The sequence below is a fragment of the Pipra filicauda genome, unplaced genomic scaffold (genome assembly GCF_003945595.2).
Source record: "Pipra filicauda isolate LSUMZ 115617 unplaced genomic scaffold, ASM394559v2 scaffold35_size7292922_pilon, whole genome shotgun sequence".
Classification (NCBI taxonomy): domain Eukaryota; kingdom Metazoa; phylum Chordata; class Aves; order Passeriformes; family Pipridae; genus Pipra; species Pipra filicauda.
The window spans coordinates 299915-314410 of record NW_024104487.1 but is presented as its reverse complement, the minus strand read 5'-3'; the positions used below and the strand labels follow the sequence as shown (position 1 = coordinate 314410).

Genomic DNA, 14496 nt, shown 5'->3' with positions numbered 1-14496 from the left:
TTTAAACTGTCCAGGTTCAGCAGCACTCATGGGTTTCTTACCCCTGAAAGCTCAGCATTTCCACACAGCATTAATATTTCTACTTGCTGTCTCTTGCCTACATTTGTCTGAACCACACAGCCCTGTCAGAGTGCCTTCCCTCTGCCTTGCAAAGTTAGTGATATTATTCCAGTACTCAGACAGCTCAGCCAGGAAATCCACTCTCATCAGAAATGATCACGACCACAAGAGAGTGCTTTTGAGTTCAGTAACAACCTTCCACCGGGGGCAGAGGGTGTCTGTCCCAAACCAGTCCCAGCCAAGGCAGAGCAATTACACACATCAGCCTCAGAGTGGAGTCAGCCTTGCAGCTGAAGCCAGTGCAGAACTCTGTGTGCTGAGCTGCAGCTCCTACAGCAAAACGGTTCTAAAGCTTCCTGAACTCTCCCCCAGGGAAAGCCGTTTATGGAAGCTGAGATCAATTTACCAAAAACAAGATGTTAATGTGCCCATGTTTAAAGCATCTGACTCCAGGCTCTGGTTCTGCAGGAATCTCAAAGAGAGGAGGCAGATTTTGGGGAGCACTGCAGGAGGATAAATGACTGTGACCTTAGGGGCTGGACCTGAAAGTTGGTTGGAAGAGCCAGTCTGGACCTTGTCCCTCAGAACTGCTAGACCTCCATAGGTTGAGCAGTGCTGGCAGACCTGGCACTGCCAGCCTGCACAGGGGCACCACAGGCACTGGCTGAGGGTAAATCAGCAGCTGCACTTACTGCCCCTGTCTCTGGCCAAATCAGGGTGGTCCAGCTTGCACCTTGAACTGAGTGAGGCTGAACTCCTCTTCTGAGCTACTTAGGCTGTGCTGTGGTCTTTGTGGGTCAGAACAACCCAGTGAAGGGACTGAACTACTGAAAGAACTCATGATCCAATTAAAAATGGCAGTTAATACCTTTCTGGGTGGTTGTCTGCCACCAAAGTTCTGCTGGTCTTTGAAAGCTGGTGTACAGTTTCAGCATAGTCTTCTACAGCTTGTTCCAAAATCTGGTGTTTCTTCAGCATGGACACGGCACTCTGTTCATCCTGTGAGGGGACAGCAAGTGACAGTCAGGCCCCCACTCCACAGAAAAACACCACACAGCAGGTTCAGCTGGGTGTGGGAGCAAACAGTGATGGCCAGGGAGAACTATAGGGACCTGCTCCCCAGTACAGCCTGAAGACAAGTCATTCTGCCAGTGGTATATAACAATTGTCACGGCAAATGGTGCCCACAGACAGCAAAATAGTGAAAGAGAGAATGCAGCAGCCCTCTGGGATGCAGAATAAAATGACATCAGCTGTGCACTGAGCAGGAGGAGTTTCCTCTTCTCTGAGCCCTTTGTGTATTCCCACAGCACTGGTGACTGTGCAGGGCTCAGAAACATGGAATAGTTTTAGGCACATCACTTGTCAGGCTTCTCAGTGACAGCATGGGGCAAAGAAAAGAAATCCTATGGAGCCCATGCCAATGGATTCTCCACCAAAGCGTCTGGAGAAGTTCCAATGAAAACCAACCGTAACTTCCCTGTTATGACAAAGAAAAACAACCTCCAACTCTCAGTGTTAACTGCTATTGTCAATAAGTCTTTTCATTAGAATATTTTGCATAATGAACTGTTTGCATTAATACTCCTTATTTGCATTGCTTAGATAGAAAAAAGAAAACAAGCCCTTCTTAACTGGAGACTGAACACCCACAGAACGTGTTACACTGACACAAAGCTGAGCTTTATTTTCTCAGGGCAGTGAACAGAGTGCATTTATGTCAACACAAATAAGATCCAGCACTAACACCGCCTTGGAAAGCAGGAGTTCACATCCTCTTGGGTATGGTGTGATGCTGTGCTGGTCTCCTGTCACTGGCAGTCAAAGCTGGTGACAGTGGTACCAGGCCCAGTTTCACAGCCAGGTGCTCTGTGCTGGCCTTCAGAACTAACACTGAACTGGACCTGACTGGGCCACACTGCGAGCTCCAACCTTACAGCCAAGGCAGCAGAGTTGTCATGCAGAGTGTGAGGATGTTTCCCTGGCTTTGTACAGCCAGGCCTACCCTCCACACTGTCAGACGTATAACAGATAGAGGTGACAACCACTCGAGGTCTCACCAGGAATTCAGTCTGGTTCTGTTGTCATTACATGAGTAGTGCCACGTTAAATCACACCACCTTCCTCCCTCTAGCAAAGCAATCGAACCCAGACTGGTGTTGCTGTGGAGCTGCTCACCTTGGCCTTCTCTTCTGACATCATGTAGAGCTCCTGCTCACTCATCCAGGCCTCGGCCTCGGCCGCATCGAAGTAGTACTGCTGAGCCCTGTGGGACTCCTCCAGGCGCTTGTGGCGCTTCTCCGTCTCCTCGATGAGGAGGTTCCACAGCTGCTTCAGGTCTGCCAGTCTCTGCTGGATCACTTCAGCATTGGGGCTGCTCTCTGTGATGATGTTCTGACTCCTCTCAAAAATGTCATCAATACGAGGCTGATGGCCCTGGATTTCTTTCTGAAGGGTCTGCAAGGGAGAGAAGTTCACTGATGAGACAGTGCACCAACAGAAAGGAAATGCAAGTCAGGGGCAGCAAAACACACACCATCAGCTCACGTGGGGCTGTGCCACCACCTGCTTTACTCCAAACCTTTCCTTCCCAAGTTAGTCAGCACTAAGGAGAACCAGCAGGTGTGGAGCTGTAACAGCACCAACTTACCTGGTTTTTCTTTATCAGTAGCTGCACAGTCTGGAGGTTGTGTCCATGATCAGTAGACGTAGCTATGGGCATCCTCTCTCCGACCCACAACTGCAAGGGAGAGAAGAGCAGCACACGTGATTTCAAACTACCCCAGGGACAGGGAGGGCAGCAGAGGGAGGCTGCAGAAAGCAGCAGCACTCCAACATGGCCAAGAGGCTTCCTCCTGGGATAGCCCTGCAGTAGGTGGGACATTTTCCTACTGGTGGGGAACGGGATTTCCTCCATACTCACAATTTCATCTTCCACGTCCCTGTTGAACTGGTGGATCTCTTTGGAGGCCAGCAGGTTTGCTTTTCTCTCATTCAAAGGCTCCAGCAACTCCAAGAATTTCTTTTCTACAATAAGGCGTTTGCCATCGACTTCATCTGTGCTCTTGCCCTCCTGGCTCAAAGCCCTGGCCTGGCTCTGCAGCTCCTCAATCTCCTTCTTACGAACATCCATTTGATTCTCCAGCATCTAAACACAAACATGGCAAAAACGTCCTGAAAACCAGGGTAAAAGCACTTGGTACAGTTAGGGCCCAGCAACAGCTTCCTCAGAAGGAAGAACAGCTGCTGGCCAGTGAGGATTCACCACGTTAGTAATTATTGTAGCATTCATATTGCAAGGAATGAGGCTTAAACAGAGATCCACAACTGGGAGCATGAACTGATCCCCTCAGCTCTGCCTGCTGGTCAAAGTGGTCAGTTTGGCAATGACATAAATGAGTTCTTCTATCGGTCAGGGTACCCTGAAACACTTGGGAGCACACTCAGCTAACTGCTCCCTGCTGGCCCTGCTAATCCTTGCTGCCTTCACAGCAGGGAACCAGGGACAAGTCTGAATCACAGGCAGGCAGCCATGTGCAGAGAGGGCATCAAGAAATTTGTTTCTGTGTGTATGTCTGGTTCTTCTGAAAGATACTCGAAACAATGGGAAGAAAGACAAGCAAATCAATTCTGTTCTAAACTGAAAGGCTCCCCCTCCTGTTCCTTCAAGTGCAGCATCTGCTGTCTGCCCTCTCTGCCCCCTGTGCTCTGTTTACCTGCTGCTTCTTCAACAGGATGTTGACACTGGTGAGGTCTTTCCCGTAGTCATCCGACTGAATCTGGCTCTCCAAGCCATTGAGCCACTTGTCCAGGTCAGCACAGCTCTGGGTGAAGAGCTCGGCCTTGTTTGCGTCGAACAGACGCTGAGCCTTGGTCTGGGTCGTGGATTCCAGCTCGTCCCACATCTGATGGAGACCCGTCAGCTTCTCCTTCACCACGGCCTCGGTCTCTGGTTTCTCTGCTATGAGCTGCATTCCCTCCTGCAAAGCAAAGAGCATCAAATGGAACCTCCTCACAGCACTCACAGCCCGTCAGGACAATTATCCTGATTAGGGAGCACTCCGGATCCCTCATCTGCTGCCAGCATCAGCCACTCATTTCCTATCTCCAATTATCCAGTGACTCCTTCCAGAGCATCAGCCCCCAGGCCCCTGCTGCCTGGAAGAGGTTTCTGGGCACTGGGAAGGCCAAGCAATGCCTCCTTTCTCTGCCCTGCTGCACATGTTCCCTGTGGGAGTTCCCGGGGACACGGCTCAGGGGGATGGAGCAGGAGCTGCACACACTGTGTGTCCAGCTTTTGGGGGCCTCGTCATGGAGAGCCATGGGGACCCAGGGTAACACTGGGACAGGGAGCTGATGGCCCCAAAACTGGGCTGTGTCAGTGGGTTACAGCAACTACCAGGGGACTAAGCCAGAGAGGAACAAGATTCCTTGGGAAGCTGGAACCCTGTACCCAGCACCAGCAGGACACTTGGATGCCTTTTTGCCTTTACAAAATTGCATTAGTTTTGGAAATATTTTCTTTATTCTAATTGTCCCTCTATCTCTGCACCTGGAATGCTGCTCCCAACCCAGCACATTCAGTGTGAATGTTAATCCAGGGATTGTCACAACTGTGGTCCTTTGCTGCAATCTGATTTTTCAGAGGCAAAGGGGGAGGATGTATTAGCATCACTAAAAAAGAACTTTCAGTACTAAGAGCAGCCTCCTAATTACACCATTAAAGGGTATTGCCATTTGTAGATCAGAGAAAAGCCTCTAATGGGATATGGAGTGCCAAAGTGGGAGAGGAAATGAGCAATTAAGCTAACTTACACTGAACAGAAACCCACTGTCAGAGCAAAGAGGAGACCTCCTCAGTGTTCCAGAGCCGTGCAGGAGAAATGGGGGGGAAGTACAGCTCATCACAGCGTATTAAAGCTTCAGGGTAACTTGATACAGAGCTGTGAATCTTAATTAATCACAAAACTGGCTGTACTTTACCTCATGCACTACTTTTGCAAGGGGAAAGAAGCCTGGTTTAGTCCTGAATGAACAAGAACCAGCTTAGCAACACAGGAGACTAAACTCAGCTATTCCCCTACATTCCATTATTTCCCGGGAAGTGCTTCTACTCTGTTAGCTCAAATCCCCTAGGCTGTGCTTTCCTCCTGACAGATAGGAAAGACCAGACAAATTAAACTGGCACCTTGTCCAACGTGAGTCTGTGAGAATGGCTTGGATGAAAACTATTTAACATGAGAGAGGAATAAACTGGGTCAGCTGGAGACACAGTGCAGCACAAATCTCCTTTAGCCTTCCCTGGGGGATGACTCAAGAGCCAACTCTGCAGAGGAGCAGGTCCCATCTTTGTGCACAGCCACCTTGGACAAAAATGAGGGCATTGTTTGGGTGTTCTTTACTTACCTTTTCAATCTTCTCCAGCCACTCTTTGTTGGATGCAAGCTCTGCCATAAATGCCTGGTGCTTCAGCCACTTGCTGTGCAGGTTCCTTGCCTCGTCATAGGACATGTCCTGGGCTGTAAGCATCTTTTCATTGATCCAGAGGGAGAGCTGGAAAGGAAAACACATGGGGGTTTGTGGAAACACACTCCTAGTGTGAAATAATGGGGGCCTGTGGAATTAATGCAAAGTATCAAAATGCCTCCGAACAAGGACAAAGAGGTGACTCTAGAAAAGAGCTGTGTGAGATTCAGAGACTGCTCTTACTCAGAGTTTTCCTCAAGGTTCAGTCAAGGATCTGCCTCTAACAGTTGAATGTAAACACCCATCTCCAGTGCATAAAGAAGCCACAAGTGCAGCAGAAAGGACTCGACTCCGTGATAAGCACAATCAAACACTCAGGTCTCACCCAGTTCACCAGCACAGCAGAGGGACACGTGTCCCACTGGCTGGTCCCAGGGTACCTTCAGGTCACTTTTTCCTCTCAGCATTACTCAGTGTGTGACTCAGGGACAGGAGTGTCCCACCACACCATGTGGAGCCTTCCTGACTCCCTGAGGACATGGATGGGGTGGCAGCCAGAAGGCAGCTCCAGAACTGACCAGAGCCCCAAGGATTCCAGCTTTCCATGGACACTCTGAATGAGAAATCCCCTATTTCTACTTGTATCAAAAGTAGAGATGGTTTTGTACCATTAATTCACACCACATTTGTACCTTTTCCCCACAGTCTTTCCTCTATTTAGGTTTACATACATAATCTGTTTATTTGTCCAGTCTCTAGTAGGGTTTTGGTATTGGAGACTTTTCTTTCCCCACTATATAAAATCCAAGATGGTTTTCTTTCTGCAAATACAAAGGCACTGAGAACAATTTCCATATCACCCCTAGAGCAAACCAATACTTTAAGAGATAGTTTATTTGCCAAGGGCAAATGGAATGTGGAAATGATCCTAGCAGCCAACATCCCATTTCCTCCCAGAGCCAGTCTGACTGCTTCATCTGTCCCTTAGGTGTGGATAAAAACCACATTCACAGGAGTGTTCATAGAATCTGAAAAGGTTCATTTTCTGCATATTTAGAGCGACCTACCCAAGTGGAAAATGTCAAAACAAATCTCAGCTTGGTTTCCAGAACACCACTTGGGAGAGCAAGCAGCCCAAACCCAGAGCCCTGGCCTCCACTGTGTGCTCAGGACATAGGGCAACAAATTCCACTGAGCACTCACAAACCTGTTTTCAATTGTCCCTTAAAAGCACCATAAGTTCCACAAAAAGGCAAAACTTATCAGAGAAAACAGACAAACTCATTGGATCTTCCCATCCAATCTCAATGGAAAAGTGCTCATGTTAATGAAGACCTCTGTAGGCAGGGGTTGATGTTAGAACAGGCTACTGAGCAGTGCAAGGCTACACGGAGATTAGAAGATAACCCAGAATTAGTGGTTTTACTCCTGCCTTTCTGGGGAGCAGACAGCTGCTCTGCCCTGCAAATTGCACTGCTTGGCTTTCACTGTTTGCTTTTACTCGGCCACAGCTTTAGGGCTCCCGGGGATTTCAAAGTGCTTCCCAAGGAGAGGCAGCACTGTCCTGTGACCAGCTGGGGGGAGGATAAACCCCTCGTCTCTGCCTCTCACAGTGTTGTTCTGCTCCTTCTGAGGGCACAGAAGTGCAGAGACAGTGTTTAAGGGCTCACTATTAAAATCTGGATTTTTGCAAACTACAGGCACGGGAAGTCAGTACCTTCCGTGCAAAAGTAGATTTTTAGAAAGTAATACAATTCCCTGGATTGCCTGAGATTGACACCTGGAGCCTTTATTTCTCCAGAAAACCCTAAGTCAGCTGTTAAGGCCAGCAGAGCATTAGGCTTCCTCCCATCCTTTGCAGCTGTCCCAGAGCCCTGTTCCTGCTCCAGCTCCCCCTGTAACACCCTGCAGTGCCAGCCAGCCATGGAGACGAACCCCTCCTGACCCTGGGAGAGCAACAAGGGCAGGGGAAAGGGCCCCGAGTGCTGCTGCCCTTCCTAGACACTGCCCAGAGCCAGGCTGGCACAGCCCATCCTGCTGGGAGAGGCTCCCATGGCCAAACCTGCCAGCACACTCCAGGAAAAAGCCATTCGAGTGTGGATCCTCGCCAGGCCCTTCACTGGCGTCCCCACGGAAAGGAGCCCAGGCAGCACTGGGACTCCTCAGGGAAGAGCAGCTGGAAACTCTTGGAAGGTGAGCTGAGAAAGAGCAGGAAGGCAAAGAAAGGTAAATGGCAACATTTATCAGGTCCCCTCCTCTCAGGATTTCCTGCTGTCACTCTTCCACTCACTCACGAATTTATTTAACACATTCATATGGACACTGCAAGGGACAGCCAGAGAAGCAGCGCCCCAGGATTAACCTGTGACAGTGAATGTGACTCCCAACAACACAGTCTGCTGTTTCCCCTGCCTGTGACCCCTCAGGGAAGGTTTATCACTGCTGAGCTGCTGGCAGGAGCATTATCCTGTCACTCCTGAGCCCCACTGACCCTGCTCAGGGCCTGGCCCGGAGCAGCAGCAGGAAGGACGAGGGGCACGAGGCCACTCTTATAACAACACCCAGCCTGGGGAGGAAAGTGGCTGCCCTGGGAAGGAACACTGCAGAGAACACTCTTCCTTTCCTCGGGTTACAGAGGGATGGACACTGTCCCTCGGGGCAGGAAGGACAAAGGATCACTGCCAGGTCAAACAGGGACTGTTCTCAGCCCCTCAGGCAGGGCTGACCACAAAGCCAAGGGGAGGTGTTCCCATGGCTCCCTTCCAGCCCACGGGACAGTGCTGCTCCATCACACCCAGGGAGGTGTCAGCAGCACTTTGTAACCGTGCTGCTGTAAATCCTGAGTCTCATTATGGCTCAGTCTCCTCAGGAAACAGCCCTTCCATCATCGCCAGGCCCAATGCCCTCTCCAGGAGGAGTGGAGACACTGGTGACATTGGGGTAATTGTGAGTTTGAACTGTGCAGCCCAGACAGCCATGCTTTAGTGGCTGCAGAGGAGAGGCATTCAGGCAGCCAGCACTGCAGCTTTCACGTGCTCCTTTTTCTTTTAGTGACAGAGAGGCAAACCCAGCTCCTGGGGAACACATCCACACTGACTGGGAGGCTCCAAGAGGGCTCCGGGAGCCAGGGGGATCTTCGTACCCGAGATGGCACACAGGAAGGAAGAGGCTGCTGCTAATAACAGCAGCGTTTTTGCTAATCTGTCATGTTTTAACTACCAAGGAAGGAGCTGAGGGCAAGCTCATGGCTGGCTTACGCAATGCAGGGACACAGACTGCACCCAGGCAACCACCCACAACACCACTGCCCAGTTCAGGAGCAAAGCCTCCCAGGAAAGGCTCTTTAACATCTGCCAGGACTGCAGGAAATAACCTGAACATTACTTGATTCATTCCTTGTGCTGGGATAAGAGTATTCCAAACCTTGAAATGTTGCCTTCGGTGTAAAGAGTCCATATAAATCATGGATACAGTTTCTTTTTTCAAATGTTATAATACTTAACTGTTTTAAACACATGAAAACTATCAGGTAAATCACACATTATAAATGACCCAGCTTAATCCTGCTCCCCTCTCATTTCTAACCTCCTATTCTTCTGAGTAATGTTTGGGAGAAATCACTTGGAATCTCCTTCACCAGGCCACATACACCTGTAGACAAAATTCTTATTAACTGCAGTACTAATCCCACCACATTCCACTGATTATAACTTATACCACAGCAGAAAATCTTCATTGCTTTTGGCAGTTTTCTATGTCTTTATCTCACATGACAAAAGAAATTCAGTTCACAAGAGGAACCAAGCATTTATTTTTGCAGGGTTTTTTATGTTTACTCCACACTAAATACTACTGGATGACTTGACTGCAAAATGCTGAGCCTTCCAGTCCTCACAAAACATGGAGTGAATGCCCTTCTGCAGGACGCAGCTTTGAGCAATAAAAGTGAAAGGACATGATTTACCTCTTGACAATCCTGAAGGAACTTTTGGAGGTCCCTGTTATCCTTCAGTCTCATCAGAAGTTCACTGGCTGCTTCACGGTTCTTCCTATGTCTGGTCACAAAAAGAAAAACAGCAGAGAAAAGAACTTGAAATAGGTATTACATGGAAAACTGTGGGTTTCTGGAGCCTCTTTGGGCCCCAGGTGCTGAGTAGTTTTGTAGTGTGTGTCCTCTGCTGCCTTTTAAAGGAGGACATTTTGGAGGCTCAGAGCTGTGTGTTATTTAATGGGCTTACTGAGGTTCAGCCTCTATTTGTTTTTGTGACCAGTTAAACACACAGAGAAAGTTTTGAAGTCAGCAGGGTTTCACAAGTTGTCATGGACAGAAGTGGGACAGATCCTTGCAGCCCACAGGAACGTTCAGACTGTTTGCCAACAACCATAAGAAAACTGTTTGCAAATAGCAACACTCAGGTGGGGTTGTGTGGCCCTTGCAGAGCGAGGACCTGCTGTAATGCTCTTTAGAACACTCCTCCAGCACCTCCCTGTCCTGCACAGAGCTGGGGGGGCTGCAGAGCCTTCCCAACCCTGTGTTTGACCAACAGCACACGCAGCACCCTGGGGGGGTTCTGCAAACAGAACCTTTATGCACCTTGGGACAGAGTGTTTGAGAGCAGACAGAATAAAACAAAAGGTTAGTCCAGAAGCCCTGGGTTTCATTCATCACTTGAAGGATGAGTCATGCTGATAATCCCAAAGGTCTTGGTGGGTTTTTCAAATGGAATGGGGCCTGGAGAGCTGATCCCAAGGTACCTCTGGGCATGTTTTTTAAAAATTGCTTATCTGGAGTAGTTATCCTTGTCCTTTTATTATTTATGAGGAGATTTACATGGAAGAGACAGAGTAAGGAAGATAATTTTTATTTGTTCCTATTGCACTGTGCAGGGGTTTAAAGTGAAATATTGCTGCCATTTGTAATAAGATAAATAGGTAGTGAGATTTGGAAATTATTTTAGAGGGTGGCAATTTATAAGATGAGCTCAGCACATGCTGGCAAGAGCTAGATAAATCCGTGTTAGTGGAGATCTCCAGAGACTCCTGATGTTCCAGAGGACTATAAATTACACGGTGATGACAACAACTGGATTAGGATAGCACTTTCCCTGATCTACAGTAAGTCACCAGAGCCAGCTCTGTGGCACGAATTGAGTGACTTCAGAAACACAAGGGACACTTAGGGATACATCTGCTATAAAAGCAAAAGGTCTGTAGGCAGAGCAATAGGAGAAAACCCTTTGCAGGATTACAGTTTGCTGCTCTTTGGTCTCAAGAGTCCCCTGTGAATAACCAGGAGAGCAGGTCTCTGTAGCTGTAGGTCAGGAAAACGGATTTACAGATTGGATGGCAAGGAAGACACAAGTAACCATCAAAGCAAGAGCCTGGAGTCCAAGCCCAGGCGAGCCTGAAGTTTTGACAGAGCACAAAGGAAAAGACATGTAAGTTGTGCCTCAGGAGAAACCTCTCCAAGGCAGCAAACAACCCTGGGGTCCATCCCACTCCTTCTTGGCTGCACTTCCCATGCCTGGGCAAACCCAGTGCATTACTCAGGTCGCTAAAATGAAGCAAAGAACTGAAGGGGTGATTTTATCATGATGATTTCATAGATCTAAGGCTAGATTACATTACAGGCTCTTGTACTCTGGAGAGGACACGAGAGATGAAGTTAGAAGGAGAACTTTCATGACACTTATTTGAATTAAGACTAAGTAGAGAAGTTGTTATGTTGAGAAACCTTGAGTTTAAAAAAACTAATAAAATTATCTCCCACAGAGTGTTGGAAACACTAATTCCAAGGACTTTGAAGGAAACCATGCAGTGATATCAAACAGAGGATGACATACTACAGCAAATATGAACTGTGGTGCTTAGAGTGATTTAACTGTAAAAGGTTGTTTTGCTGCCCAAGATGACCTGGAGTGAGACTGGACAAGGAGAGTTCTCTGAAGAACAGGGCTGAACTGTAACAAGGTAGAAGCATTTTGAGAATGGACACTGCTGGAACAGACAGGAATTCCTGTGTTTTCATCATTGACATTTTTTATGTTCTCCTGCTCCAGGCTGCCTACATCTTAATATGATTAACTGCTTGCTCAAATATCCCCAAATTCTTTAAAAGAATTCACACTTAAGGTTGCCACTGACTGCTTCTTACTAATTTGTTGCAATAGTTTGTGGAAGAAGATCCTACACTTGCAGAGAAGTTTGCTCTGCAGGCTCCCAATTATTTAGAATGACTTGGAATTTCCCTGCCTGTATCACACACATGACTTACACCCCAAGTGTAAGATCTGACACAAATTATTCCAAGAGCAGAGCAGCACAATTTGTCCCAGTGTCCCCATGCTGACTCCCAGAGGCCCCTGAAAATGCTGACAGAGCTGAAAACTGACAAAACCACTTGTGGTTTAACTGTAAAAGCCTTGTGGGTTCCAAAGCCTGTGCAGAAATAATAAATCCTGCACGTGGTGTGGATGTGAATGCAGCTGCCTGCTCGCAGTACTGACATATATGCAAGGCAGCTTCAGCTCCTCTGGTTGTCCCAGCAAACAAGGGGCCCTCTCCCTTCTGAATGGGCAAGAACAAAAATTACTTCTGTTCTCTGCTGAGCAGAAAGTTGCACAAATACAAAAGTTGATGTCAAACAGGCCCAGATCACAACTGGTGCCAGATCCGCCACTGTCTTTAAACTAAACCTCACTTACAGAGTCAGGGAGGCCATGGGACACATGGATTGGGGCAGTTCCCCAGCACTCCTGCAAGAGAGAATGGAGGAGAAAACACTCCAGAGCAGCAGAAGTGCCCAAAGCAGGGACAGCTGCACCGGGGAGACCAGCTTCTTTCCCAGCTGGAAAAGCTAGCCAAAGCTGGATTCAAACCCATCTGCTCCTTCCCCCACCCTTCCTCCATGTCCTTATTCCCATTTATTCTTCCCTGTGAGCTGCACTAAAGCTGAAATCTTTCTCTCCTGTTGCACTCTCCTCTCCCTGGTGCCATCTGTATTTCCAGGGAAAGCACTCCAGGGCAGGGTGTCTGTGCTGCACCAAGGGACAGTGGGGTCTCCTTGGGTACAGCTGGAAAGCACGACTGTAAAACCCACTGAACAATACTGAAAACTACAAAGAGCTCCATGGGGGAAGTGTGGAGCCACTGCACATACTTGGACGTGTTTGTTTTGGTCCTTTGTTATACATCCAGGAGGAGCTGGGTCGGGAGAGCCACTTTTTGTAAAAGCAAAGAGGCTTCCTTTGCCACCACTCCCACTGCACCCAGCCCCAAGGCTTTGTTCTCCAGGCTTATCAGCCTGACAGACTCGGGAGCAATCCCAGGGATTTCCTGAAGAGCAGCCACCGGATGGTTTTTGCAGTGCTCGGCATGAATAGCTCTGGGATTGAGGAAACGCTTGGGAAAAAGGGGGCTCAAAGGAATAGTCTCCAGGACTTGCTGGCCATTCCAAGGAGGAACTCCAGTCCATCCCACAGGGGTGCCTCAGGACAATGGGGACACAGGGGAGCAGCTGCACTGGGGGGACAGTCACAGGGGCAGGAACCTCCCTGCAGAGCACACAGGACACAGGCCTGTGTCCCACCACAGCCACCCCAGACAGGGCTGCAAGCAGCCGCTGACCTGTTGCTGTGACATCCTTGTAGTCCATCTTTTAATATTCCAAAAGCTGCAGAAAGAAGACACCTGACCAGAAGGCTGGGATCAAGCTCTCCTCGATTCACAAGTGGATGGGAAAACTTAGAGCAGAGTTGGAAGTCGGAGAGGGTAAATAAGGATAATTACTGTCCTAGCTGTCCCCTTGACTGCTTTCATATAATCTCCTCTTGCTGGCCTTTGCAGATGCTCCCTGGGGTCTGGAGTCAAGCTGGTTAGAGAATGGAAATGTGGGGAATCCTTGGGGTTGGGCTGTCAGAGGGCTCAAAGGAAGGGTCACCAGTAACACTGGACAGTTCACTGCTGTGTTCTGACACTCACAACGGAAAAGTGTCTTGAAAGAATGCACTTTTATCCTACCCAAAAGCAGAAAGAACATGAATCACAGCCATGAAAACTGAGCATTTGGGTTTCAAAGACAAAGGAACTCTTAATGTTCTATAGCATCCATGCCACAGCCAGAGAGAGAAGGCAAAGGACTTGTTCCAGGCTGAAAGGCACATTTGTACCAGTGCTGCCTAATCTGATTGCAGAGGGGCCAGACAAGCTGGAAGAGGAGATCAAAGCTGAGGGTGGGGTGGATGCAATGCCAATCCCACTCCTGAAGAGCCACATTCCTCCTTCAGAGGAAGGACAGGAACAGCCAGGAGGGAGCAGAGGAAACCAAGGCTTGTGGAACCAGACACAGCTACTGCTACAGCTCCCACCACAGCACCAAGCCTGCTCTTGCTCCAGAATTACATGGCACCCCTCAAACAGCCGAATCCTGGGCAGGAGCTCATTACCCAGCAAGCCTCTAGGAAGTGAGAGAGGTATTATTTAATTAAGATTAGCCTGGTTTTGAAACTCTGCAGTTCCTATTTTTCCACAGGACAAAAGAAATAATCTGCAACAGACATTTTCTAGCTTTTCCTTTGCCTTTGGATCCTGGCAAAAGGGCACCTCTCAGAGAACAGAATTCAGTTACCAACAGCTACGTTGTGCCATTGTTCTGACCTTACCTGTCATCAATAGAGTCCACTTTCTCCTGGATTTTATCAGAGTTAATGTTCCCATCACTAACAAGCCTCCTGCCAGTCTCCACAACTGCATTGATCTTCTCCTCATTGGCATCCATTGTGGTCATGAAATCCTCCTGCTTTTTAATGGCAGCCTCTGCTCCTTCCAAGGTGGTGGGCATCTCTGTGTGTGCCAGAACGTACTCCTGGGATTACAGCAAGATCAGAGAGGGAAAAGGGTTACACTCAGGCTGTGCTGCTGCTGCAACAACAGACTCAGCACTCATCTCCCAAGAACTGTTCCAAGTAAAAC

At 48.6% G+C, this 14496-nt stretch overlaps 1 protein-coding gene across 7 annotated transcripts in view; it reads right to left on the bottom strand.

The window, feature by feature from the left end:
• Positions 1-14496, bottom strand: part of SPTBN1 (spectrin beta, non-erythrocytic 1) — a 114588-nt gene that overhangs the window by 16951 nt on the left and 83141 nt on the right. For all 7 annotated transcript variants that reach the window (XM_027737413.2, XM_027737415.2, XM_027737416.2 and 4 more), the window contains 8 exons: positions 14187-14389; positions 9491-9581; positions 5467-5613; positions 3777-4040; positions 2984-3208; positions 2711-2800; positions 2239-2517; positions 929-1059 (listed from right to left, as the gene is read on the bottom strand). In XM_027737413.2, the coding sequence (XP_027593214.1) occupies positions 929-1059; positions 2239-2517; positions 2711-2800; positions 2984-3208; positions 3777-4040; positions 5467-5613; positions 9491-9581; positions 14187-14389 (1430 nt within the window). The remainder of the gene's footprint in view (positions 1-928; positions 1060-2238; positions 2518-2710; positions 2801-2983; positions 3209-3776; positions 4041-5466; positions 5614-9490; positions 9582-14186; positions 14390-14496) is intronic.